The sequence below is a fragment of the Paracoccidioides brasiliensis genome, assembly GCF_000150735.1.
Source record: "Paracoccidioides brasiliensis Pb18 unplaced genomic scaffold supercont2.2, whole genome shotgun sequence".
Taxonomy (NCBI): Eukaryota; Fungi; Ascomycota; class Eurotiomycetes; order Onygenales; family Ajellomycetaceae; genus Paracoccidioides; species Paracoccidioides brasiliensis.
Genome location: NW_011371359.1, coordinates 967361 through 995177, shown reverse-complemented (window position 1 = coordinate 995177; position 27817 = coordinate 967361). Strand labels below are relative to the sequence as shown.

Sequence of the window (27817 nt, the reverse complement as noted above, 5' to 3'; positions counted from 1 at the left end):
TCTTCCTTCTGTGGACCGTACTCGTCGCTTGACAAAAACGTATTAAAATAAATTTGTACTATCTCATCCCCTTTATCTTTAAGTTCTGTGCTGTGCCAATTCTAACGCTAGAGGTTGGAATATGTCAAGCTTAACCTGCTTCGTTCCACCCCCCACAAAGTAAGAGTGACCTCCAGTCATCTTTCCCATTATCAACAAAAGCCCCCCCTATCCAGACGTACCACGAGAGTTTCGGTATCTCTTCCAATCCCCCAAACAACCCACAAGCGAGGGGGGGGGGGTTGTCGTTGGATATCTGCGTTGCAATTGAATGAAATTAAAATCTGATTACAGGGGCCTAGCCTTCATCCTAGGTAAAAAGATTCCAGTTCTTCGCTAAATCGTTAATACACAGGTACGCTCTCAAAGAAGCACGTTAATAATCTATATACAGTACAGAGAAAACAGGTGGGAATCTGGAGGAAGGAGGAAAGTAGAGCAAAGGAAAAGAAAATGCAAATCAAGATCGAGAGAATAGAAGGAACTTTTGTCCCGAATAATTGAAACAATTCAGCTCGCTGAATGAAAAAAGGGCAACAAGATCATTCAAGCCAGTTTCTGGTTGAAAAGCAAAGCACTCTCCTTCTCACACATTCCAATCAAGTATATGAGAACGGAATAAGAGGAATTGGAACTGATGATAAACTGTTGACATAGAATAACACATATCAGAATGACAGAAGTTGGGGGGGGGGTGGATGGAGAACAGGTTTAGTGAAATATGATGTTGCATGGTTAGAAAGAAAGGAAGCATGGACGACGAACGATGATAGTATGTACTTTTTAGTGCACATAAACTTGTCCAAATATCAAATCGTGTAGGCGATGTAAACTCACAGGTGGGGGAGAGGGGTATCAAAACAATTCAGCTAATCCAATTATTCCTGATCTCGCGTTCTCTCTCTTCTCCCGTTTCTAGGGTCCCTGTATGATGTCACCCAGTTGTGTCCTCAAATATAGCTCGCCCAGGGAGGAACGAATGTCGAGGATGATACGGTGGAATTTCAAACGTTCTTTTCTAATTGAACTTGGTGTGAATTATATCGGGGTTCTCATGCCAATCGTCAATGCTGACCCACATCTAGAACAATCAAGTATATAATTAGCGCCATTTAAATAAATAAAAAAAAAAGAAAAAAGAATCTTTAGTAATACTTTGGGAGAGGTCTGCGACTTACCTTTCTGAAAGTGCTTAGACCCGCAAGAATACTGCCTCCAATCCAGGTACTGTATTTTCGTTCCGGGGGAGCGAAGATCTTGATTCGCATGTCCTTGACTGCCAATCGTTGAACCTCATGAAGCAATCTATCGCCGAAACCTCGACATAAGGTTGAGCCGCCGGAAAGGACAATATTGCCGAATAGCGCCTTGCGCAGATCCATGTCGGTGCGATTGATTGCATCTACGACGATTTGGTGAACTCCGGGATATTCAAGGCCAATAATTTCAGGATCAAAAAGAATCTCAGGAGCTCGAAATCGTTCCGCTCCAACCTATACTTCCAAAAGCCAATCTGTTAGAAAAACCTGTCTCAAAAGCGCGTGCCCACAATACATTGAGACGCATACCTTAAGTTTGTGTCCATCCGGCAGGATGTATTCCTGCGTCTTAGTATCCACCTTCGTAACATTTGTCGACCAATCTTTCTCTTCTTTCTTTGGATCCAATGCCACATATCCAGTCTTCTCTTTGATCATTCTGACCACCTCTTTCTCAGCGCTTGTATGGAATACGTAGCCATTTTTCCGAAGGAGCAATTGCAAATACTCTGTAACATCACGGCCCGCTACATCAATTCTTCGTATACTGCTTGGCATCGCGAAGCCTTCGTACACGGGGACCGCATGCGAAACACCATCTCCAGAATCTAGCACAATGCCCGTTGTCCGACCCGAAGCATACAGTGACAACACGGCCTGAATCGACGTGTAAAGCGCTGGTATATTAAACTGTTCAAACAATATCTGAGCGGCCGTATCGCGGTTGGTCCGCGGATTTAGCGGAGGTTCGGTCAATAACACCGGATGCTCTTCGCTCAACGTCTTCAATTCGCCTTCGTATACCCACTGCCAGATCTTCTCCATGTCGTCCCAATCCGTTACAATGCCATGTTCCAGAGGATATCGGATTTTCAGAAGACCCCGCAGCTCTTGTGCTCTTTGCCCAATAAAGACATCTCCCTCCAACGCGCCGGCTAAGACTCGAAGGTGTTTTGGTCGACCGACAAATGAGGGGAAATAGCATTTTGGTAGGTCCTCGCCTGCGAACCCAGCCCGAATGGTCCCACTGCCATTGTCAAGCACTATGGGGGCATTGTGTAGTGCTGTTTCTGCCATTATTTGTATGTATGTGGAATGATTAGGGTGGAGGAGCAGGGAAGGTTTCAGGGGGGGTCGACGAGGGAGCTGAGGAGGCGCGGAGGGAGGCTGCAGGTGGCCGCGGAGAGGTGTCTGAGTACAACAGTGAGATCGTAAGAGTGATTGTAAATGGCGGTAACTGTGCGTGGTTTGGTAAGATTTCTGCGGAGTGAAGTTGGTTTTGTTCGGAAAAAAGAACTAATCTCTCAATGCATGGCGTTAATTTTTGGCGGAGTCGGTCAAACAAACAGAATGGAGCTTGGACCAAGTTCAACGGCTCTTCGGATTTTTATGGGCAACATGCTTAAGTTATTTAAATAACCTTGGGATTTTTAGAACAACAATGCCCCGATAAACGCAGCAGATCCCTGAATAAAATATAATTAATTATCCAAATGAATTTCAAAATCGCATCTTTTTACATATCTGATGGTTTACCAGTTTGAAGTTACATTTGTCCCTTCACCATCCCTTACGGGAGAGGAATACCAAAAACGTCTACGTTTATTTACTAGGTATGCAACGCGTTTCTAGTGCCTCATAGGCGTGTTCGATTGCCGTTGGTCAATGTTGAATGAACCATGGCAGACAAATGTATCGCATGAGTTGTTGCGGACCGGGTTTTGATTTTTCATTTGCGCTCAAAAGCACCTGAGGGGTGGAGCCTCGATCTCATCGGACCATCTCCATGTGCCTCCGAGGAACTCAGAGAGGGTTACATGCTTGCAATAGGAAACAACGGAAACCAGAAACCAACCGGTGGAGAAATCAAATGAACAACATTAAGACATGAAGAGTAAATGGGAATGGTAACGATAATAATAGGGTTTGTAATCCATTGCTCCAAACGCCATGCAATGCCGAATGGGAAAGTCTTCTTGTATCATCAGTGGGCACTGATACTGTTCCAATTCATTCCACAGTTTATCTCTTCAGTCAATGGTAAAGTGATTATACCTCACATGGTAAAGGTAACCAGGAGAACCAAGTTTTCAGACCAAAAGGATAAGACAGCCCAGGACCTGAGGCAGGATGCAGCATCAAAAGCAAATTTCAATGAAAGGAAAATCAGCCCCAGAAGCAAATTAATCAACAAAACCTAGCTCGTCTTCCATCACCCCGGTGAGGCCTTTGCCGGCATGCCCTTTATTGACGCTTGGAGGCCATGCGTGCATGCGGGAACGGAAACCTTCAGCTTCTCCTAAGACCTGTGCTAGGTTTCTATAAGCAGATTAGACATGTTTCTGGTATTGCCTGTTTTACCAGTGGCGAGGGACGCAATTCATTGCCCATACCCAAGTTTACCGTGTATCACGTATCCACTGGCCGCTAACTGTTTTGCTAGTTCATCTTGGTGATTATGAAGTAGTTGAGGATTCGGGACAACCATAAGGGGTATACCCAATCGAAGAACTTCGAGAATTGTGCCCGAGCCTTCGGCCGTACGGAATCAGCAGGTCACAATATCAGACATTAACTTGTATAATTGCGAAAGGGGAGTCAACATACCCGCATGGCTGATGACTAGCCCTTCCACTTTATTTGCTTTGGCATCTGCCTTAACAGCTAGCATTTCATTCTTAAGACCCGCTAAGTTGAAGTCAAACCCAGTGACATTCAATCCATATTTTTCTTTAGTCGTAGCCTCGCTCTGAAGTTTAAATTCCTGTATGACCGCTTCTCGAAGTTGGCCATACTGAATCAAAAGATCAGTGTAGTCGTTTTCCTTGAGGGCTTTTAGGAAGGGCTCTCCGAGAACCTCTGAAACAAGAGCATTGAATGGGGCCGTAGCCCCAACCGTCACAAAACATAATTTTGCCGGTTTTGAAGAGTCCATAGAGCAATCAAGTATGAAGTGCTTTTCCTAATGCGACCCCAGCGCGTAATTATATTTGCAGAACCAGTAGAACAATATTCGGTTCAAGGAAGAACAGATTGTGGGACTGAGGAGCACATGGGGCACAAGTTATACAGAGCATATAGAATAAACAATTAATCTTTCTAGAGATGTAGCTAATGAACCGCAGGGAAATGGGGATGTATCAACATCATCTATCTCTTTTATGACTTGACGTTCGAAGACAACATGGGAAGGGAGCAGCTTACGTCATGATTAAGTTGGCGCCCGGAGAAATATTTATGCGCCGTCGTTCCAGAGTCTTGCAGTTCATGAAATTTCTGAAATGTCCTACGGGAGGGTCTCGAGCAGCAGAAACTTGATATAAATGGTGCAATTTCGGCCCAATGGCTTCGGTAACGACGTCCATCGGCCGGGCCACTTTGATCCTCTGTAGACAAACAGCCCCAAAGCGGAGCTCGATATGCTCCAGTGCTTTCAAACCGACGAGACAATGTGCGCCCTTCAGCCGCTCTAGTAGGTTGGCCCAAGAGGATTTCATCGAAGTGCCAGAATACTCACCGGACCTTTTCGATCCTTCGGAACGCGCTCAATATGATGCGATGACCCCGGACCAACGAGAGACGTTTGATCGTGAGTTCATGACACTCGCTCAGACACTTCGCGACGAAGGGCTTGGCCAGACCATGAACGAAATCCAAAAAGAAGCAGCTCCGTTCGTGGGCTGGACTGGTGGGAACGAGGATGTTGAAGATTATTTTAACGATGATGTTCACAGGTTTCAATCTGAGCCTTATATGGAAGATGGAATTACCTCTATGGCCTATGACGAGCTGGAACAACATCGAGAACTGAGGAAATACGCCCGCATTTCTGCATGGGAAATGCCATTGCTCAGCAGTATGTTCTCAATTCTTTCCTCCTGGGTATTGCGTTGTCTGCTCAGTCTCCCTTTCATGATTTAATAGCAAACTGTTGCTAATTTGTTCTTCGTATCAGACCTCGTAAAACCGTTTACCTTACCAGATGAGACACAACTCCTCCGATTCCGATACACTACCTACATGGGCGAGACACACCCAGCAGAAACCAAGGTCGTCGTTGAATTCTGCTCAAAAGACCTGGTTCCTAAATACCTCACCGAAGAACAACGAATAACACTGTTAAAATTGGTTGGCCCCCGTTATAACCCAGACAAAGACCTCATTCGCATGTCATCGGAAAATTATCCCACACGTGCACAGAATAAGCGATACCTGGGAGATCTCGTTGATACTCTTATCAAAGAGGCAAAGGAGGGTGACTCCTTCGCAGATGTCCCACTAGACCTGCGTCACCACAAACGGAAACCGAGGTTCCACTTCCCGGAGTCCTGGGTGATGACGGAAAAGAAACAACAAATATTACGTGAGAGGCGACGAGAGGAGATGAGACTGAAGGAAGAGGGAAATCTCACTGTTATTGATGGAAATAAGGTGGTAGAGAAAGCTATTAATAATATTCCCATACCCAAGCCGGCTGGTCAGTTGGGTGCTGGTGCTGGAGACGATGTGAAGGAACCTGTCCATGTAAGGGCTAGAAATGCTCCTGCTCCATGGAAACCCTTTACTGGTCGACGTTAAGTGGATTCAAGTATTCTTTTACGTTACATTTCCTTCTTTCAAACGATTTTCTTATTAAACCTATGGTTTGCAATATGTATATTATTTGATGTACTGCAGCTTTGAGTTTACGATATACTGTATCTATTTTTACTTGTTATTATATATCACCAAGGGAAAGGTGTTACGCGTCGTATGTCTGTCTGTTCATTGTTATACTTACCTTTTCGACCATGCCTTCGCAGCTCTCAAGAGCCTCACAATGATATTTCCTTTGATAGATTCGATAACACAGGAGCTATCCTAGGGGTTTGCAAATTGGGATTGGCTGTATAGTTCATCTGTGATGAATTCCATTTTCAATGTTGAGGAAAGGGGATGTTGGTAGCAAAATTTCATAAACAGGGGTGAAAATCATAGGAGGAAATCATAAACTTCATTGGCGATTCCCCCCCCCCCCCCAACTCTGATTGGGGGAGAAGAGCGGAGCGTGAGGTTCATGAATTGTTTATGTTCAATGAAAATGGGGGCATATTCTGGCAGGACTTGGAATTGTGCAGCAATCATAACAGAAAAAGCCAAAAGTGTGCCAAAGGGTATACCACAAGTCAAAGTAATGGAATGAACGTATAAATTTTCAGTTCACGAATTTGGCCTCCGGAATACGCCAATATAAAAAAGCCTGTATACCCAAATTGGAACAGCGGATAAAGGACAAAAAAAGAAAACAAGGAGAAGCACACAAAGCCAGCAGAAAAGGCATTCGGCATAGCTGTCATCTCACCTCAGTATCTTGGTTCCAACAAGCCAAACTCATGTTAACTAGACTTTTGAAATCGGAAGTGAAATGTTCGCTGTTCACAGAAACCATTCAGCGGTGCCCACTGGCAGGACGATGGGCATCGTTATTGAATCCAAGACCAAAGGGATCAGTTTCTTCGTTCTGCGTCATGCGGCGTTGGCGGAAATCTTCTCCATTCTGATTGTATCCAATTGGATTGAGAGTCTGGTGTGCGTTAGAATAGCGTTCGCTGTTACCAGACTCAGTGCTACTCGCATGGTTTTCGTGAGCAGGCCCAGTTGCAACATCATGATCAGGCCCGACTGTCAGCGCAGAATGAGAAGAGCGGAACGATGGATCACGAGTTGGAGAGGGAATCGGAGATGAGAGAGAAGAAAGAAGCTCGATACGGCTTTGGGTAACCGGGGTCGCTGCTACGCTTACGCCGAAGGTGTTACGGAGCGAGTAATTTCCAGTTGCCACTGAGCGGTTGGAGGTAGCATGGACAGGTTGGGGATGAATGGGGTGACGAGCCTTTAGTTTCTGCGCTGGCTCTGCGGGGTGGGTTGGCTCCTGTGAATCGGTAACTGCCATGGACTGGAACGGGGGTAAAAGGCTGGCAGATATATCACCATCATTGCGGTTTGCCATACCCCAAGGGGAGTTGATTCCGGAGACAATGGACCGAGTGTGAGCAGGAATAACAAAATTTGTATTCATGACATGTGGACGAATCTCAGCACTTGTGATATTGCTAACAGCCGTAGAGGGAAATCCAATGGGAGCCGCAGCACTGAATGCATGAGAGCTTCCAAGCTCCTGAACCAAGGAGTGGCTGAATCCATGGAGGGAATGATTATGGGCCAGGACTGGATTAGGATCATCTGATGGTATGTCTTTGACTTGGGTAAGGACATTGAAATCACCAGAAACAGATATATTGTCAAACATGGTGTTTCCCTTGGTGGTTTCGTCTGACAAAGATGAGCAGATGGAGTTCGGCATCCCGTTTGCTACTACGGTAGGAGAAAAGTAGGTTCCATTTGAAGCAAAAGTTGGAACCCCAATCGGAGAGTAGTGTGGTCTGTCACTTGTTGCCTCTCTTCCAGGAAGTCCTGCGTTAAATATTGGAGGTGGTAAAATGTACCCTATACCAGGGAATGATGCGTCAGGCATCTGGTCAATAGTTTTCCAGCTACGGGGAACGTTGGAGGGGGTATCCATTCCTTCAGATCCCAGGAGACTTTTGACCTTATACTTGTCACGGAACCAGCGAGGAATATCACGAAGCCCAAGCCGTTCCAGGGTTTCGAGATCTCCAGGCATCTCATGCTTGAATCGACATCCTATTACAATTCATTAGGCTTAGGTTGAAAAACCAAACAAAAGGGACTCAACTCAGCTTACCCTGCTGCGAATAGTCGCACTCCCCACGGCGGATCCAAAAAGAACAGTACTGCTTTTTGGAAGGAGTTTTTGGGTTATTTGCATTCTGAGACCTGAATTGTCTTAGCGCAGCGGGACTGCCATCCTATAGTTCAACACCCCGATTAGCTTTGAAGGCTTTAAAGGAAGCTGATTTTTGAAGAATACTCACATTCCTCAAAATCTCTTGGCCGATAGGGGTGGCTGCGTTGCTATTAACCTCACTTCTCCAGTTTATAATATTGCGATCTGCGGAGTCGGGACTCCAAATGGCTGCATTTATAACACCTGGTTGATGAGAAATCCCACTCGCGCCTATTGTAATAGCAGATGCTATACCTATATCCCCGTTTGGGGCTCCATTAGGCAGGCTGGAGTAGGTGGAGTACGAGTAGGCTTCAGCAGCAACGTCAATAGTATAGAATTGGCCGCGAGAAGCTAAGGTTCCAACATTGATCATTCGATGAACGTCATCGATTTGGCTCAAGGAGCGAGGAACGCCACGAATGCTAACAAAAGGGGGCAATTCGTCGACGGCAATAAGTGCAGTGATATCCCCATTTGGACGGGTGACGCAAAACTGGGGTGGCATGGCTGCTTGCTGCTTGCTGCTTGCTTCCCTCCTGCAGGAAATCTGATATATTAGGTGGAATACTAGGAGATTCTTTACTCCGAAAAGACAGAATAACAATAGCAGAAAGAGAGAATAGCGCAAAAGAGCAACCGGAATATGTGACATTCAATACAGAGAAGGAAGAATGGTGTAAAGCGAGAGGGAAGACTTATGTGAGTATGTACTGTGAGAGATTGAAAAAGCAAAGGAGGACTGAGTTCTTGAGAAGAAAGTAGCCAACTAGTTTCACTACAAGAAAGGAGTGAGTGAGACTGAGTATCTCCAATATTGCCAAACAAAAGAGACTAAGAGATTGAAGTTCTAGTTGAGAGAGAAGAGATCTGTGTTGTCGCTAGTAAAGTGTTAAAAAAGAATTGAAGAAATTACAATAACACAGAAAGATAGATAAAGTCAAGATAGGGGAGTAAACTACAGTCCTAAATAGAATATAGGTGGAAGAATGATGCAAATCTGCAAGCAATATAACCAGCCCACGCTCTCTTGCTCTCACTCAAAATCCTAGAAGTTTGAAGAGTTGATTTTATAAAAATAGAAGAAACAAATACACCAAAAGGGTTCATATCTGCTTCATGTACAAAGATTTTATGTGTAAAGAATGAGAAAACGGTGGAAACTACATCACAGCTTCTCCTGTCATGAGAAATCCTTGTTCAGATAGACAGAGGCGAGTTTGTCAAAAAATCTTTGTTCCAAAGAGTAGTTTGTCCCAACATTCAACTTACATCTGTCAGTGCGACCAACTGAACCTTTAGCTCTCGGTATCCTGCATATTCGCGAACAATCAAATATACACTACCATGATAGCGTACCAAAATTGAGAAAATAGAAAAAGTAGCATAGATAGGTTCCTGATTGGGATCGAACAATTTCCCTGACCGACATTAGAGGGCATTGAAGATTTGAAAACGGCGTCATGTCATTCGGATCATCCAAGAGAGTGTAAAGATCAAGCAAGATCATACGATTGGATTGAAGACATGCCCTAGGCTCTTCAACACCAACTTTGCATCAAAGAGGTAATAAGGGAAAAACAGGCGCATTGCTATCCTGAATTAAGCATAACTGGTGGATCCAGCCACCTGTCGTGGTCAGCGTGGGTGGGAAACCCGATGACCGACAGCATTTTAAATCAACGAAGCATAGCTTCTCCATGATATCGGTCTGTCGATTAGAATAGATGATCAGGTATTTCTATTGAAATCCAAAGAAGAAAGTTTACAAAAGCAACTAAACACCAATGGTCAAGCGAAATTTGTGAAGAAGAAGAAGAAGGCCTGATAGAACACTCACATACCAAATAACATAGAAAGACAAGAGATAATTTCTTCCAGGTATGGCAAGCCTGTCTCAGAGTTTCCTTGAATTCTTTCACCCACCACGCGCTTACAGTGACGTACAATAGTATGTACAGTACATGCACCAGGCGGGAGCGGCAGGATGCAATATTATATCCAGCTAGACCGTATCTAAGATGCTAGATGCATAACACCCGAGACCTACCCTGGGCCATTCCAAGAGTAGAATTAAAGCCCGTTTGGGTCTTCCTAGCCAGAGGCAAAGATGTTGGTATAACTCACAAATATGTAAAAGGAGGGTGAGTCAGACCAGATCGTGTTTCTGACGGTCACAAACAGAAGCGCTGAGATCCGTCCATCCATCTGCATCGGCGCTGGAAAATATCAGTGATTGCTAAAGTACGATTTCGATTGCAGAACAGAATGACCCCACTAAATTTTGTTACTTCAACCTAAATTTAAAATCCAGTGTTAGATTTTCGCAGTCGACAATCCCGACTATTTCATGTGGTTTCTGGCTTTTTCAAGGTAGTTTTTGTCGGTCGTTGCGCTCGAAGAACATAAGAATATCGTCGTAAACCGCCGAGCTTTCGCATCTCAGAATGGCCATGGAGATTCAGGAACTGAAGCGCGTATTGGAGGCATCGGCAAAATATAACATATCCAAGAACCCTTCTGTCCGTCAGGTGTCGTCGGCTATTCTCTTGTCACACGAGCTTCATTTACGATGTCGTTGCCACCAGTCAATAAACAAATAATCACGTGATATATTGAGGAAATCGCGCAGAGCACGCTTTTGTTTTCCCGAGTTATCGAGAGTTTGATTTTCAAGTGATGAAAAGTTCAACTGTTAAAAGGATTAAAGAATATTAAATTCATCCATCACTTACCCCAAATAAAGCTCAAAATTCCAGTCTAAAGTCAAAAACGCCAGAACACTCTACTGATCCTCAATTCTTCCGATGCGCCTCCTAAAAAATGGCAATCACAGAAGACCCTCGTTGAGTGGAAGAAAGCACTCCGTGATCTAAAATACAAGAACAAATATGAAAAAAAGAAGGAAACGTGGGATATCGGGGGTAAAAAGGCACAGAACCGTTTACCTAACCTGCACTGATATGAAGAGTCTCATGATGGGGGGGATAAGGGTAATACGGTTAGCAAGTTTGCGGGTGATACGCTTGCAACGGTGGTGGTCAAGAAGGATGTGGTGTTACATTTTGGTCGGTGTGCGATGGAAGTGGTGGGTAAGTTGGTGGATGAGGCGGGTATACAGCATCGTTTTGGTTTTGGAGTGATACTGGCGGAGTCTGAGAATGGGGAAGAGAACCTGTAGCATTTTTGTTTTCCTTGACCCTCTTCCTCCTAACAAGGTCGCCCCGAATGCCTCGAAGATACTTAGTGGCCTCGTCAACTAAGGTTCGTTGCTCAGGACTCTCTTTGAGGGAGCCAAGCATTAATGCGACCTGAGTCTCTGAATTGAGGTGTGGGCATGTTCTTCCGCGTCCATAATGTGCAATTCCACAAATGCCACAGTGTTCCACGCCGGCTAGTTTTAATGGGCAGTATCCAATTGGATGAACTTGATCACAGGCCACACAATGATGCGGCGGATGTGCCGTGGGACTTGGTCCGCCGCTTCCATCTGTCATAGTTCCGTTCAATCCCAAGCCGACATCAGGGACGTTGGTACGTCTGAAAGGTCGTACTACAAACCGAGTCAATACCTCCATTGTAGGATCATAAGGGAGAAAAAATAAAGGTGTTAGAACTAGTACCTTTCGTAGTGCCACCATTCTCAGAATTCTTTTGATTATCCGTTTTGGAAGCTTCACCAGCAAAGTCACCATCAGTTTCAGCATCCTCCGTATCAGTTTCTGGACCGAACGATTGAAATTCTGCATCAGTATCATCCTTTCTTCCACATTTAGGGGACGAGTTCAAGTTCTGATCTTGAACTGCATAGTCAACAGTCTGACGCTTTCGTTTTCCTCGACCTAAAGTTTGAGAGTTGGTCTTTGCTTCTTCTGCTGCTATCCGTTCGCGTTCTTGTAAAATCTTGTTCCACACTGTGTCAGTTGGAGTTGCAGTTTCTGAAGTGCCCAACTTGTCCGATAGAGTCCCATTAACCCACACCCTAGCAAAGCTGAACTGGGACTCCGCAGATCCGTCATCACCAGCATTGGTGTTCTCTATTTGGCTTCGGTCGAGGAGTTTTTCAATTGACTCGTTATCGTATTGAATATCATCAGTGGCATTATCTTCGAAGAGGGCGTCGGCTCCATGGCGAAGAATGGCCTCCAAATCAACCTCTGTGTCATCCTCCGCATCCATATGTTCAATCAAAACTTGATCCAAAGCCAATTTCTTCTTTCCGATTTGCATAATTTTTTCTTCGGCTGATGCCTTCGTCACCAACTGGAAAACAAGCACTTTCTTCTGTTGACCAATCCGATGCGCTCTGGATAAAGCTTGAATATCCTGATGCGGATTGAAGTCGGGGTCCATGATGATTACTGTGTCAGCCGTTGCTAGATTAATACCAACACCACCGGATCTGGTTGATAACAAGAATGCAAAGTATGGCGAATCGGGGGCGTTATAGTCGTCAATCTGCTTTTGCTTTTGAAGAGAAGTCATTGACCCATCAAGCCGGCGGTGTAGAAGGCCCAGGCCGTCAAGAAAGTCTTCAATTACATCCAAGTTATCCAGGAATTGGCTGAAGATTAAGACGCGATGGCCCCTCTCTTGCAATTTCGGCACGAGCATTTCCAACAACTGGAGTTTTGATGATGCTTCCACCAGATTTCTATGGGACAGAGCTGCGTTTACAGTTCTCTCTTCTATCGCTTTAGAGTAAACGAATGGATGACATAAACATTTTCTAAGTTGCATTAAAATATTGTTCAGATTGTGCCGTTCGGTTTGTTTTAAGGTACTTCCTGGATCTCTCTTGAAAATCGCTTTGATCAGTTGTGGGTTTTTGGCCAAAATAGATTTGTACAACTTTTTCTGTACGACACTCATTGTAACTGGTAGAATGATCTGCGCCATGGGTGGGAGAAATGTCAGGACGTGAGCTTTTGTTCGACGGAGAAAATAGGGGCGGAGCATGTCATGCAGTTCAGCCAGCGTTTCCTTCGTAAAATCCCCTCCGTATTGCTGTTCGAGAGCTTCAGCATTCTTAGATGGATCGCAGAATTGGATGATATTGAACAATTCGCGAATATTGTTTTGAAGGGGCGTTCCAGTAAGAAGAACCTTGAAAGGGAAGTTGATACGTGTCAAAGCCTCGTATAGCTGATTTTTGTCATTCTTCAAGCGCTGACCTTCATCGACAACCAATCCAGCCCATGGAATCTTCGAAAACAGCCGCTTCACCTTATCATCAATCATTGCGTCATATGAAGTAACCACAATATGGCATCGAAGGTCTGATGTGGCATCGGGAAACATCTCATAATCATGCGCTATTTTTCTTGCGGCAGACGAGCCGTAATAAGTTACGACTCGCAGGGAGGGTGCCCAAGTCTTTATTTCCCGACGCCAGTTGGGACACGTCGAATTTGGGACAACGACAAGGAAGGGCCAGCACCTATGGTCATGGATAAGCGTCGCAAAAAGTGCAATTATTTGAATCGTCTTTCCCAATCCCATCTCGTCGGCTAGTATGGCATTTTGTTCTTTGTACCACATGTAGTATAACCAGTTCAAGCCGTCTTTTTGATATTCCATGATCTGTCCACCTGTTAACAATGTTGGCTGGGTCTGCTTTACGAGCTGCGTAGCAAAATCCCGGGATCGAGCGTTAGCCAAATTCTTTTTTAAGATATGGCTTTTTGGCACATGGACATGTTTCCCAGCAACCCAATCTTTGTAGGCCAATTGATAATCATGCCAGCGTTCTGTCTCTTCTGGAGATGGGATTGTTTCCCAAACAGCTTCCTCATACGACAGACCCTTGTACTTGGCATAAATTCTGGATACTTCATTAGATCGGGCCAGATCAATCTCGTAAGTCGAATTGCTGACGACATTTGAGTATTCAAGGTCGAAAATTATGTCAACACGTAGAAACTCCTCTGGAATGGCATCCTCCTTTGTCATTATAGGTTTTAGGGACTTCGAAGATTTGCTAAATGCTTTCCTGCTAGGTGCAGCAGCGATGGCCCAAACCCAGGCACCGGGCATCCACGTGGTTTGAAAGTACGACTTTTTCTGCCATTTTATTAAGTATTCTTTGGAGGTCTCCTCAAGCATATCTGACGTATAGCCTGGAACAAAACTATCCAGGTCAACGGGTCGCCAAGCGACGATAGATTCTATTGGGCCTGGCATGTTGACGCAGTCCTCACACAAAAATCGGCCAGAATATTCTTTGAATCTTTGTTCGCCATCGCCTTCGTTGTCGCTCTCCCCCATGACATGGGTAAAATTTTGACCTCTGGGTGGAAGATGATTCATGTGCCATGCACGCTCACATGAAGCACATCGAAACATTATATTATCTACACTATATAAGGGGATATCAACATCAACGATAGGATCAGAGCCACTGTTGTCTTCCCTTAGTAATTGTTCCTCGCGTGCTGTCATTCGTGATCTCAACGGTTTCGATAATAGACTGAGTTTGTGGCACTGAGTGCAAACCCCTTGGTGAGGAGCAAGGGCATCTTTTGTATGAGCGGAGCCTAAACAGCGGCGGCACTGTAGAATAAAATCATCTTCCCCAACCTTAGTTACTAAGTGCTCTCTTTGAATGCGAGGTCCAAGACATTTCTGGTGATAAGCTGCTGTGCACCCTTGGCAAAATACAAGATAACCCTTTTCGAAGTCAACGGCGTGACAGGTGTTACACAGCTGTTGATGATGTGTCCGGAAGGGATCCTCCTTCGGGATCTTCTTAAAGATTTCCTTTGTAGCCGAATATTTCACACCGGATGGCGTATTCTCAGCTTCAGATATGTCATCTTCTAAGCGCTCTGCCATGCTCTTCAATGATTTCACTCTCTGTGATGACCGAACCCCAAGTTGAACAGGTTTAGAACTTTCCAGTTTGTATGACTTGGGACGTCGTCCGGTTCCTATAGGTTGTCGTCGTCCCCGTTTTCTAGGTTTATCTTCAATAAATGACTCTATCGATTCATCGTCACTGCTCTCTGAGCTCAGAGGGGCGGAGGACTGGACTAGACGACTGGAGCGTCTAGTCGGGAATGTGTCGTTAACAGCGTCGTTAACAGCGTCGTTAGCAGTGTCAGAAGTGTTGCCCCTTCGAATCAAACGGCGTTTAGAAGCTCTGACCGGCCTTGTCATCGGTCTCGCCAATGGGTCATCATCTGAAGACAATTCGAGAGTTGTGGAGTTAACATAGAAGCTATCCCTTTGAGGCTGCGTTCTCCCTGAGTGCCGGCGGAGAGCGACCATGTCTTCATCTTTGAAGGAATCGCTGCGTTCCCTAGAACTGCGGGATCCTAGTTGGTTAAACAAGAAGAGTGCGCTGCGTCCGTTTTGAAGTTTGCGAACATAGCTATCAGGTAACTAAGTAACGAAGTTATGAGCAGGGCAGCCAACAAAAAAGTAAAGATAGGTAACAAGAGAGTTCTCACAGTTAAAATGTCACCGCTTGCCATCCTAGCAGAGTAACTCACTGGACATGAACCGTTGACCGTATCAAGGATTTCTTCGACTTCTGAATGACTTGGTAAGAATTTATATTCATCATCGTTATCGATCGTTGGGACTGTGATATGGAATATCTGTTGCCTAGTTTCAGGATCGGGAGACTCAGGTTTTTGATTCAAGTTGACCGCAGTGAATTGACTGTGAATATTCGCCGCCAGAGACAGATCCTCTTCGTCTACGCTTTCGATATGTTGGACATCGCTGTGGATGTCCATAGCTTCGGTATTGCGGGGAATTGCCGGGCACAAAGAAATGAGCTCGTTTTCTCGCATGCGTGCATCTCTGCTAAACCCCAACGCAGCTGCGCCAAAACGGTAAAGGGACAACGCCTCTGTAGTCGGTCTCTGCGAGCTGGTTGAGAACGAAAGGGCAGAAGGTCGAAGAGATCATAAGATGAGATTGGCGCTAAACCAGATTTGGGTAACTATGGTTCCGGAAAAATGAAAAATCCGACGTCAGAGAAAAGCTGAATGTTTCGATGAATCCCAGATTCATTTATGTCTATATTGACTACAACAGCTCTGATCTGCTTAGAATCTAGCGAGCATACTTTGAACAGATAATCCAAATTTGAATATTAAATTCTAGATTATAGAATCTGTCCATTAACAGCTGCAACTCCCTTCTGCATCTGCACATAGTGGAGTTATGCTCAACCGTCAGAGCAATGCACTGCTGAAATTGCATCGGATCTGCTTTTTCGGCTTTTCTGAACAGAACTGTGCTAAAGGTATAAGATATGCCTCGATAAATTCAGCAATCCTAAAAGGAATATACACCTCGCGCAATTATTATGGGAACAAGGAGAGCAGAGAGAGGCGCCACAAGCCAAGCTGGACACAGCGCGGTAGCCCAGGGAAATCTCGAAAAAGGCACGATGAACAGACTCCCAGAGATGGCTCCAATTCTTCTAGCTCCAGGAGTCGCATGCGGTTTGTGGGACAACCACATGAATCTGGGTCCTCCTGGTCAAATCATGAAACTCTGGAAGGAAGAAATAGCTCACGCGGCTTTTCACCAACCAACGACAGGACACGGTGGGAATGGCGCGATACCCCACGTAGAAGCCGAAATCTAGATAAGGACCTGCCTGCCGGTGATGGACCCAACTTCTCACACCTAAGGAATCACCGTGAGCGTTATGCCCAGAGACTGGCAGAGCCAAGAGTACAATCTGTATTTGAGTTAGAAAGGCCTGCGCATGCACAGGGTCATATTTCCATCACCGCCCCGAAATCAATTCCCTACACAACAGCAGCTTCTGAATTTATATATGGCGCATCGGCCGTATTAGCTGCTTTGCGATGTGGCCGCCGCAAGCTCTACAAGCTTTACATCTACGAGACTCCCGATAATGTCTCACTCCGATTGGGAAGGAATCCGACGCGAGAACCTATGCTTGATACAATAATTAAATTCGGATTAGCTGCCGGTGTCTGTGTCAAACAAGTGGCTGGGAATTGGCCTAAGTTGTTGGATAAAATGAGTGGTGGAAGGCCGCATAATGGTTGTATCTTGGAGGCGTCACAACTCCCCAAGCTGCCAGTTGATAGTCTTCTCCCTGTGTTGTCTCCCTCAGAGACTCACTTTAATGCCTCAGTTTGTCATCAATCATCAGAGGAGGCGGAAGTCAATGGTACGAGTGGACGCATTCCCCGAGCAGCGTATAGGGATGAAAACTCTCCTCTGGCAGAGAATCTGATTATGCCTACTCGTTATCCTTTCGCTCTATTTTTAGACGGAATCCGTGATCCAGGAAATGTTGGCGCTATTATCCGGAGCGCATACTACTTTGGCGTGGACGCTGTCATCGTCTCAACGCGAAGCAGCGCCCCGATATCAGCTGTTGCCATCAAGGCATCCGCAGGCGCTGCAGAAAACATTCCAATTCTTACAACCACCAACCCGACCCTCTTTGTGAAAAGCTCCCACACAAACGGTTGGAAATTTTTTGCGGCTGAAGCCCCCGCCGCTGCCAATGCGTCCCAACAAACTCTAGGGACACCCACAGAGCAAGTCCTCAGCCGGCGAGAAGTGAGTACTAAGCTTAACGAGGCACCTTGCGTCCTGATGCTTGGCAGTGAAGAGCAAGGCTTGCCGAGAAGTATACGGCAACAGGCTGATGGCGCTGTAGTTATACCGGGTGCTATCACGGCCAGCAACGTTGAAGATCGTGCGGGAGTCGATAGTTTAAATGTCAGTGTTGCTTCGGCATTGCTGTGCGAGGCATTCCTGGGTGATCCTTCTTCCAATACACAGGACTCCACTCCAGCTGAGGAGGGTTTGATATCAACTGTCGATGTGATCCGCGAGGAGGCGAAGGATGATCCTAATAAGATGTTTTGACAAATTGGTGGGATTCTTGTGGATCGCATTATTTAAGAATTAAACACTCCTTTCCTTCCACCCTCGCACTGACTTTGGTTGCGCTAGCGGAGTTTTGTTCCTGTCAATGCATTCTTCTAGCGCTACTGGCGCATCCTACCAGCATGTACACGTACATGTATAATTCTACCAAGTGAATTTGTTGCTTTATTGCGTTTCTTCAATCTACTCCACGTGGAAATGGATACCGATAAAAATATGACTTCAGAGTTTACTTAAACTTTTTCCCCGTCTGGGTTCACTTGCAAAACTATCATTTCCTAGAATACCCCAACGATCCCTCTTACTGCGGGATCAACAATGGCTTCTTCTCAATTAGTTTCTCCTGCATACCCCTTGAGCATGGCAGTAGATCTCTATAGATAGGCGGGGCCACAAAATTACAACAGGCCGGCGAGTGGCTTGAGTACGGCTGAGCATACGGTGAGCCTTATTTCCCACTCCCTATGTTCGTATGTGTCAGGAATTTTCTGGTCCTCATTGAGAATCCAATTAATGGGGATACCCTTTCATTCAATGTCCATCCTGTTTTGTTGCGCTCCCACGGCCAACACGGTACCTCAATACAGCCATTTTTGGAATCACTGGTTGGTTAAAGGCCGAAGGATTCGGATTTCTGGCGAACGGGATGATATTTTGCTTCTGATGTCCCAATCAGAGAACATTTGTAGAAGGCAAACACCCGGCGGAGAAGAAATCGAAAAGGAAGTACAACAATTCAACAGAGCATTGACAAGGGGATGTTCCAGATTCTAGTGGTACATATATCCAATTTTTCATTTTCATAAAACCTATCTGAATAGCCAGCCTCCTTTTGTATTCCACAATTAGAAACATAAAATATTGCTCAATAGAGCATAAATAAAGTGGGGAACAGGGAGAAAAATAGTAGAAGCCCAGAGCGATTGATAAACTATTAGATGCCCCCAACACTAGAAACAGATGACAGAAATTTCACCATTTCTTCCCCCATAAACAAAAGAAGAGAATTGACAATGGTTGCCAATATTTTCAGAGCAGTAAGAAACCCATCCATCCGTCCATCCGACCACGACCATTTCTTAATGACGCCGGCAACCTTCAAAAGCTTCAGAGTAAACCAATCAACGCACACGCCTTCTAAAAGGAAAATAAAACAACGCCCGATAAATAGCCACCTCACGATAGAGTGATCCCCGTAAATAAAAAGAAACCATAGAGTGATGTGATTTTTCCTCTTATTTCTTTTTCCCCTTGGATTTGCTGGTGGCGGGAGTGCTTGACGAGACGCTGGCGGCTCTTGACGTGGCAGTTGATGTCGCTCTGCTCCCACTAGCGGATTGGACGGCCTTAAGCTGTTTGTTCTGTAGATGAAAATTATCGACTGGTTAGATGTTTATAGTGGTAAAACGCGTGAAATATTATGATCATTCAAGAACTTACTACTACACCGTTTTTAGTTTTCTTCTTCGCAGGGGCTTCCATATCTTCATTCTCCACGTCGTCCTCACGATCACGAACACGGCCTTTACCACCGCTATCGCCATTGGGAGCTTTGCCATCCACTTCAAATTCCTTCGCGACAGTGTTTAACAGGGTCGTACATCGGCGACCGATCTCAACGGGAGTGCGGCTAAGGAAGAACCAGTCGAATCTGAAGAGGGGGCTTTCCCTGATTTCCTCTCGAATCTTCTCATAGAGACCCTCGCCATCGACGCCATGTCTATCAAGCATCACAAGCAAGAATCTATCTTCCTCTTCAGTATATACCTTCTTATTTGTCGTGGAGACGGTGTAGTTCACTTTTAGCTGTTGGAGGGGAACGCGGTACATCTCCATTTTCTTGCGAAGCATCTTGCGCTGGTGGTTCATTTTGCGCATCTTTTCTTCACCCTGCTCAATGACACGAATATGTTTGGGGTAATCTTGAATTTCCGTATAGCGCTTCCAGAAAACCTTTGCGTACTCCTTGATCTCGTCAGGGTCTTTGCTGTCCACTTCTGTAGCGATCTCCGTATAATTAGTACGTCCAAATTTTGCAGATCCGTTGATAAATTGTTGAAAGTCTCTTCGATTCCAATGTCCAAAGCCTTCTTCGGACAGCGCAGCCTTTTCATCCTGTTCCTCTTCCGTTAACGGAACAGCATTGTCGATTTCCTGTTGTTCCAATTCTCGCTCAGCCTCCCTGTCACTAAGCTCTTCCTCAGGACCGTCCGGCAGAATAGCTTTATACCCAATCTCTTTATGAAAATAGGCAGTTTCCTTCTCCTGCAGTTCCTGGAGCTTAGGCGGGAAAAACTGCCAGTCATGGATTGCGATTTGTTTCGGGGCGCGGGGAACTTTTGGTTTAGGATCAGCCGTCCTTCCTCCAGTAGCCAGTGCCTGTCGATAGTACTGGTCCATCGAGTAGGACTGTTCTTTCCGTTCACGTTTGGCGGGATTGATCCAATTAATACCGATGTCCTTCTTTCGATTTGTGAAGTCTTCTCCATTCCACTCATACGCATTATCTGATGTGAACTTCTGAAGATCATCGATTCCAAGTTTCTCGTACTTTTTATTTAGTTCGGCAGTGCGTTCTTCGCCCTTTTTCAAGATTTCGTCGATATCATCTTCCGAAATGTCATTGCCCTTCGCCAAAACTCCAGTTGCGCCCTTAGTATTAAACACGCTGGCAGCGCCATGCTGGATCATACTCAATAGCTCATCCTTGGATGCAGCGCTCTTTGCTTGCTGCTGAGCACGACCTTGTTGAATAACTAGTTGGTCAAGCCTCAATTTTTGCGCTGCACGCTTAAGCACCTTTTCTTCAATGGCATTTTCAGTCACAAATCGGAAAACAACAACTTGTTTGGTTTGTCCAATACGATGGGCACGGTCCATGGCTTGTAAATCTGCCTGGGGGTTCCAGTCGCTGTCATACAGGATGACAATATCAGCGCTCGTTAGATTGATTCCTAGACCACCAGCCCTCGTAGTAAGGAGAAAAATAAACTTTTCAGACCCGGGACGATTGTATTCGTCAATTGCAGCAATACGATCCTCGTGAGCAGTGGAACCGTCGATTCGACAGTATTGATGTTCCCGGAAAACGCAGTAATCTTCCAAAATATCAAGAACGCGGCTCATCTGGGAGAAAATCAAGACCCGACTTCCCTGGTTCTTCATTCGCTTCAGGATTTTGTCTAGAATCACCATTTTACCAGCATTATCGATCAGATGCTCATCGGTGGTATAAGGCGGCCCGGGTTCAGCACCTTCAAAAAGGTAGGGGTGGTTACAGCATTTTCTCAGTTGCATCACGATGTTAAGAAGACGAGTCTTCGATTCGCGTTTCCCTTGCGCCCCATTGACAGCATCGATATCCTTTTCGAGGATTTTCTGGTACCATTTCACCTGCATATCAGACATACCGACATACAAGTTCATTTCCTTTTTTGGAAGCAAACTCTTTTCGACATCGCTCTTGACTCGACGAAGCAAAAAGGGCCGAAGAACACGGTGAAGCTGCTGGACCACTGTGTCCTGATCTGCTTCCTGGTTAGAGAACCACTGGTTAAATGCTTCGGAATCGCCAAACACATCAGGTAAAAGGAAATTTAGAAGAGCCCAAAGTTCAAGGAGATTATTCTGTAGCGGTGTTCCCGTTATTAGGAGTCGATTTCTCGAGTGGAAAACGCGAATGATTTGAGCCAAGGAGGATTCCTCATTTTTTATCCGATGTGCCTCATCAATAATGATATATTCCCAGGCGAATTTTTTCAGATGCGATTTCTCCCTTAGAACCATCTCGTAGCTGGTGATACAAACATCGAACTTCTCGTCAACGAGTCGTTCATTGATAAGCTTGTGGCGGTCGTCCTTCGCTCCCTGGAGCACGAGAACGTTGACATCCGGAGTCCATTTTGCGAATTCTCTATTCCAGTTATCGAGGGTGGATTTCGGAACAGTAATAAGATGAGGACCGGTTATGCCGCAAATGTGCCTTAGGTAACCCAAAAATGCAATTGTTTGCAATGTTTTCCCTAGACCCATCTCGTCGGCTAGGATACCGGAAATACCATTTTCGTGTAGAGAAACAAGCCAGTTTAGCCCAGCGACCTGGTAGTCCCTCATCTCCCCTCCCTTGATAAATGTGGGTGATTCACGAAACACCGTCTCCGACTTGCCACCACGTTTCTCATCTTTCAACAGTTCTGCATCCTCTTCCTGTTCCGTTCGCCGGCGTCGTTCCCCACTGGCACCGCCCTTGCGTGTGGAACCTTTTCTGGCACTTGCCTCTGCTTCATTTTGGCGGTCAATCTCCGCCATAATTTCTTTTATGCGGGGATTCGGGTTGGTTTCAATGAAGTGGCGGAAGAGGTCAGTTAATCCGAGCAGATATCGAAATCTTCGAATCGAATCATCTTCCTAAATATGGAGTTAATATATTTTCTAATGTGAAGGAGATTGATTTACGGGGTGTGGGATGAGGATATGTTGCTTGGCGACAAACCTTTGATTCATCAAGACGACCGTGCTTTCGGCCCAGCACACTTTTCCGGAGCTGGAAGGCCTCTGATCTCCGCTTGCGCCCGTCTTGTTGGGCTAAATCGCCGGCAATGCTACTTGCAGTTGTGTTTGGGTTGGTATCAGAATCCTGCAAAAGTAATTAGAATTCGTTGGGTTTTGTATTTCGTGGGGCGTATAAATTGCACGCGGGTTTCATACCGTGTAATCTGGTGTGTCCTGATAGTCCTGGTAGATACGTTGTTAGCGTTCTGTCCATCTGAAATGGCTTAACGAAATCAATATAAAAGACAGTGGTCCAAGGAGGTGGTAAAAGTTACCATCATGCTGTGATCTTCGTTTTGATTTCCTAAGCTAGTTTTGGAGGGATAGCCATTGGCATCTTCCATGGGGGTATCTGCCTGGGACGGGGACTCTGACCCAGACAGATGGGAGAGTGAAGCCATATATGTGTAGGGGTCGGTCAGCACGGCCTCAAGAATGAAACAGGCAATATCGAAGACTTAGACGCGTTAAAAAGAAAACCTCAAAGCAGCATGCGACGAGAGAAGGAAACAAGCCGATGTACAGAGATGGAAACAAAGCGTGAGAGTGGCAGTGGCTGAGAGGTCTCATGTCGTGGGCCAGAGAGTGTCGTCGCGATTGAAGATGGCAAATGGTTGAAGTTTGTACTGCTGCAGAAAGGAATCGCGTAAAGAGGCTCAAAACCAGTCGCCATTCACCCGCGCCGATTGGCCAGGGGCTTGCTGACTCAGTGCTCGGGACCGGGGAATTGTTTGGGCGTTATCAAGGAACGGAACAATTATGCTCCATGCCAAGCCGGGCCACCAAGCAAAAGCCGTAACCAATAATCAGGGCAAATAACCTTGCGGGCGCAAAAACATCGAGAAACATCGACGGAGCCAGTCCCACTCGGTTACATATAAACTATTCCTGGCTTTGCCGACTGCTACCACTGACTACCACTGACTCGCATCTCTTGTTGCACATCTCCGAGAACGTATGCATGCCTGTTGTTGCTGCGTCTAATTCTCCCCCGCTCCGCTTGAGCTGATTACCCAAACTACTAGTTAATTTATCAGCCACTTAGTGGTCTCCTTGAAAATAACGCCCCTGTAACGAGGGGTTATTTTTGGAGCAACAAACCACTCTTATATATATAATCTGGCAACCTCTTTTGCCACAAACCGCCAACCACAGGCACTTAGCGATGGATTCTATGAGATCTCTTAATACCTCTCTACCTACATCATCTCCTCGTCCAAACAATGCACAGCCCCCCGAACAGCTGCTGCAAGCCTTCAAGACAGCGGCTCTATCCGTGACAAACCTCTACAAAACCGCCGTTTCCGACCAAGCCAGTGCTCGCCATATTGGATACCAAGAAGCCTTGGAAGACCTTCGAGCGTTTCTTGAAAAGGAAAAAATTGGGTTAAATGATGGAGAGGGGTTGAAAGTGAAATGTTGGGTGACAGAGAAGCTAGATGGCAGCACTGCCACTTCAATGGATAGTGACGATGAACGAGCCGACCTGGACATCAAAAGAAGTCGGAGTATATCGCCAACTACCGCGAGGAAGGAGAGCTTGGAGGTTAATCACACAAGTCAAGCATCCAGATCGACCCCACCTCCACGCAATGAAGCCAATTTTCACAATCAATCTTCGGTAGCGATAGACCTCCCCTCTTCAAACAGACCAACCACATTCACCTTTACTACTGGAACCTCCTACCCGGTGCCCCAGCAATCCGATATTGATATGCAAACATCCGATCATGTACCCGTAACTACGACTTCCATACAAACCGACTCCCACCTGCCGCACTCTTCGACTCTGAGCAGCTCCCCGACCGTCAGGGTTGAAGTTGTTCCTCGAGGCTCCAGAGTACCTCACCGACTCGGCAATGGCAATCGACACAATCCACGAGCGTCTGCGCGAGATCCCTCATCGAATACTGGATCCAAGAGAAAATTCCATTTTGGAGACTTTTTTGACATCTCGAGTCTTGGGAATGGACGGGACGTTTTTGGAGGAGGGAAGCGAGGTCGTTTTATATAAGGGACTTAATTTATTGGAGGGGATGGGATGGAATGATAATGACAGGTGAATTCTTGTGATTTTCTTTTTCTTTTCTTTTCTTCCCCCACAACTTATCCTTTTTTTTGAGTCGCTTGTTATCCTTTTCCTTGTGTTTTTTCCCTTCTCATTGCAACAGCCAGTCATTGGTGGTACGATGACGATTAGAAGCATTTACGGAGTCAATAGTCTAGCATTTTCATACTTTACATAGATAGAATCCGATCGAAACACCCATGATCGGATGGTTTTCCTTTCTGACGATTTTTATATATTAATGTATTCCCCCTCCTCCCCGAGCCGTAAGTGTGTTCCTTTGAGACTTCAGCGAGACAAGAAATTTTGTGATATTCGAGAATAATGTTTGTCATCATTCTTGCGGTCATCAAGTACCACTACCTGACAGAGTCCAATAATGCAAAACTGGGTATCACTTTTCTTCCTTTTTTATAATTTAGTGGAGCGCCCTCCAGATTCCCATTCCCACTAACGTCGCCGATATCGTCGCTATACCAAGGCGCCGGGAACCCATCCTATATGGTGATTTGCTTTTCAAGATAACTTTTTCCTGTTTCTTGAGATTGTTCATGCCGGACACATAGCTATACACTCCAAGCCCAATGAAGGCCAAACTTCCTATATAGGTAAGGCGCGCCTCGCATTAGATTAACGGTATTTTGAGAAATTACTTATACGTTGTCGGGGGTAGCTATGGTCATGGGGATGGATGGTGGTGATATTTTCGTACCTGTGATTTTGCAGGCAAGACAGTCATTCTCGTATTTTTCCTTAGCAATGGCTCTCTTCACATCCTTGGGAGTTATATCCCAGGAAGTGTCCTCGTTAGACATGATAGCAAGTAAACTAAAAACTCAGAGGAGGGATCGGGAAGTGTCTCCAGTCATGTCAGCACTTCTTGCGGGCTTTTGCTTCTAGGTTCGTTCTCAAGTTAGCAGGCCCATTGTATATATAGAAATTAACAGGACAATGTAACCAAAGTTATGGATTATAGATCAAACTTACCAAAGAGACCTCACTCGCAGCTGGCTCCATATGCCCCAAAAAATCCACCTCACTTTTTCCCCGTTGACTTTTATGCGACGCAACAGACTATTAGGGTTTAGCGCCAATAGCTACGATGTTACATAATCAGCGATACCTTGAACGTCCCGCATCCCGCATCGGGGAAAATTGCGGCATAACTATTGAACCGCTGGATCAAGCAACTCGCAACAATGAACAGCGCCGTAGAAGCGCTTTATGTATATGATGAACTGAAGTGAGTGATTGAAATTAAAGTAAAACCAATAAACTGCAGCTTTTTGTTAACTTAGCAAAATCGAATGCAGCGCTCCTATCCTCGAGCACATCTATCGCGGTCGCCCTCTCGCCGCAACATCTCTGCTCTCCTTATTCCTCGCCCATCCAAGCCCGCGCCCATCACTACTCTATCTCCCCGACGCCTCACCCCCAGTGTCCGTCTTTTCAGTGGTTCATTCAAGTCTGCTATTTCTTGTCCCGTCCAGCACAGAGAGCCAACCTCTTCTTGTCCTCGAATTCCTTCACCGCGTTATCGATGTGCTAGAAGAATTCGTTGGCGCCCCGCTGCTAGCGGGGAAGATTCAGAGCAATTATGACGTTGTCGCGCAACTGTTGAATGAAATGTGTGATGGTGGTATTGTCTGCAATACTGAACCGAATGCGCTACATGAGACAGTTGAGGTCCCGGGATGGATGGACAAGCTGCTTGGAGGGGTTGGATTGCCAAGGTGAATAATATATAAACACCCTTTTAACATCTGCGAAGATTTCTAAGCTAATCACAGATGTGTGGTCAACATACAAACAGTGCTTCTCCCTCACTTGGTCCATCAAATTTGCTAAAATCATCTCTTGCCGCTTCAGCGAATGCAAATGGAGCGTCTGCAGTTGCTATCCCATGGCGGCGGCAAGGGGTCCGGCACACATCTAATGAACTGTATGTTGATATGGTAGAGTCGTTATCTGTTACAATGGCTCCTTCTGGGAGACCAATTTCAGCACTTGTGTATGGGACTATTGTCTTCACTGCGAAAATCTCAGGAGTACCCGATCTACTACTCTCCCTTGGCGCTCCTGGAGGCAAGGCAAATATAGGCCATAAGTTGCAGCTTCCCGTATTCCATCCCTGTGTTCGACTTGCACGATGGAGGGAAAACCCGGGGGACCTTAGTTTCGTCCCACCCGATGGTCGTTTCGTGCTTGCAGGATATGAAGTCGACCTACTCCCAATCGTGCCTGACGAAGATAAACCACCAAACCACATGGAAAAGCTATTCTTACCTGCCACAGTAGATCTGCAAAGGTCCCTTGGCCCAACCGGTGCAGATTTCGAAGTCCGACTCACCCTCAATACCAATTTCCCCGGGGTACCCTCTCGAAGTGGATTACCAGGCCGTGGTTCAGGCACGTCAACCCCTTCATTCCTTGGAGTAAACTATAACTCCTCGTCCATCTCCCCAACCATAGAAGAAGTAACCGTTATCGTTCCCATCTCCCCCTCCGTCCGGAACCTTACCGATCTCCGCCCCAGCCGTGGCGAAGCACACTTTATCCCCGGTAGCAACACACTAGAATGGCGCGTTCCCAACACCAGCAAAGATGCAGGAAGCATATCCGGCACTGCGACGCTAAGATGTACCATCGTCGGACCCCTCTCATCAGCACAAATCAACAGCGTCGGTAACGACTCTGAACCCGAATCAACTCCCGCCTCCTCAGACAGGGCATATCGCACAAACCCGCTAATCGGCTATTATGACGACATCCTTGCGAACACACAGGAAAGCAGCTATCAGATACAAGACTGTACGTCCACGCCCTCAAAACCGTGCCACCAACCACCAAGTCTGGAAGGCTCAACGACGCCTGTCGACCGTGCACGAAAGTCTCACATGGCCTCCCTGATGCCTTCTTCTGTCTCTGTATCCTTTACAGTGCGCGGATGGCTACCTAGCGGGATACGGGTTGAGGGACTGGTGGTTGATACGCGGAGGAGCCGGGGGTTGGGTGAGGGGGTTAAGCCGTACAAGGGGGTTAAGTATATATGTGTGAGTCGGAGGGGGGTGGAGAAGAGGTGCTGAGATTTGAAGAAAGTGGGGTATGGCATTCCCCCCTTGAAAATACCACTATTTCTTGTTATTCTTAGGGGGGTTG

At 45.9% G+C, this 27817-nt stretch overlaps 10 protein-coding genes across 10 annotated transcripts; 4 read left to right on the top strand and 6 right to left on the bottom strand.

Moving 5' to 3' along the window:
- Positions 1-1057: 1057 nt before the first annotated feature.
- On the bottom strand, positions 1058-2375 carry PADG_01505 (actin-like protein; the record flags this gene model as incomplete). The annotated part of the gene is made up of 3 exons (XM_010759179.1): positions 1058-1120; positions 1218-1532; positions 1608-2375. 3 exons carry the CDS (start codon positions 2373-2375, stop codon positions 1058-1060), a joined length of 1146 nt encoding a protein of 381 aa, XP_010757481.1.
- A 1106-nt stretch (positions 2376-3481) lies between these two features.
- Positions 3482-4233, bottom strand: PADG_01504 (N-acetylglucosaminyldiphosphodolichol N-acetylglucosaminyltransferase catalytic subunit ALG13; the record flags this gene model as incomplete). Its single annotated transcript, XM_010759178.1, has 3 exons — positions 3482-3617; positions 3692-3830; positions 3906-4233. 3 exons carry the CDS (start codon positions 4231-4233, stop codon positions 3482-3484), a joined length of 603 nt encoding a protein of 200 aa, XP_010757480.1.
- A 407-nt stretch (positions 4234-4640) lies between these two features.
- On the top strand, positions 4641-5876 carry PADG_01503 (mitochondrial 37S ribosomal protein RSM24; the record flags this gene model as incomplete). The annotated part of the gene is made up of 2 exons (XM_010759177.1): positions 4641-5154; positions 5254-5876. The coding sequence occupies 2 exons, from the start codon at positions 4641-4643 to the stop codon at positions 5874-5876; spliced, it is 1137 nt and encodes a 378-aa protein (XP_010757479.1).
- Positions 5877-6726: 850 nt separating this feature from the next.
- On the bottom strand, positions 6727-8653 carry PADG_01502 (uncharacterized protein; the record flags this gene model as incomplete). Its single annotated transcript, XM_010759176.1, has 3 exons — positions 6727-7982; positions 8044-8167; positions 8234-8653. 3 exons carry the CDS (start codon positions 8651-8653, stop codon positions 6727-6729), a joined length of 1800 nt encoding a protein of 599 aa, XP_010757478.1.
- Positions 8654-11186: 2533 nt separating this feature from the next.
- Positions 11187-15887, bottom strand: PADG_01501 (uncharacterized protein; the record flags this gene model as incomplete). Its single annotated transcript, XM_010758636.1, has 3 exons — positions 11187-11698; positions 11769-15528; positions 15597-15887. The coding sequence occupies 3 exons, from the start codon at positions 15885-15887 to the stop codon at positions 11187-11189; spliced, it is 4563 nt and encodes a 1520-aa protein (XP_010756938.1).
- A 433-nt stretch (positions 15888-16320) lies between these two features.
- On the top strand, positions 16321-18018 carry PADG_01500 (uncharacterized protein; the record flags this gene model as incomplete). The annotated part of the gene is made up of 1 exon (XM_010759175.1): positions 16321-18018. The coding sequence occupies one exon, from the start codon at positions 16321-16323 to the stop codon at positions 18016-18018; it is 1698 nt and encodes a 565-aa protein (XP_010757477.1).
- A 1256-nt stretch (positions 18019-19274) lies between these two features.
- On the bottom strand, positions 19275-22991 carry PADG_01499 (uncharacterized protein; the record flags this gene model as incomplete). The annotated part of the gene is made up of 5 exons (XM_010758635.1): positions 19275-19400; positions 19480-22446; positions 22532-22675; positions 22747-22773; positions 22866-22991. The coding sequence occupies 5 exons, from the start codon at positions 22989-22991 to the stop codon at positions 19275-19277; spliced, it is 3390 nt and encodes a 1129-aa protein (XP_010756937.1).
- A 764-nt stretch (positions 22992-23755) lies between these two features.
- Positions 23756-24604, top strand: PADG_01498 (uncharacterized protein; the record flags this gene model as incomplete). Its single annotated transcript, XM_010759174.1, has 1 exon — positions 23756-24604. The coding sequence occupies one exon, from the start codon at positions 23756-23758 to the stop codon at positions 24602-24604; it is 849 nt and encodes a 282-aa protein (XP_010757476.1).
- Positions 24605-25076: 472 nt separating this feature from the next.
- PADG_01497 (uncharacterized protein) lies at positions 25077-25473 on the bottom strand (the record flags this gene model as incomplete). The annotated part of the gene is made up of 2 exons (XM_010759173.1): positions 25077-25258; positions 25371-25473. 2 exons carry the CDS (start codon positions 25471-25473, stop codon positions 25077-25079), a joined length of 285 nt encoding a protein of 94 aa, XP_010757475.1.
- Positions 25474-25857: 384 nt separating this feature from the next.
- PADG_01496 (uncharacterized protein) lies at positions 25858-27744 on the top strand (the record flags this gene model as incomplete). Its single annotated transcript, XM_010758634.1, has 3 exons — positions 25858-25901; positions 25972-26391; positions 26472-27744. 3 exons carry the CDS (start codon positions 25858-25860, stop codon positions 27742-27744), a joined length of 1737 nt encoding a protein of 578 aa, XP_010756936.1.
- Between the last annotated feature and the right edge of the window lie 73 nt (positions 27745-27817).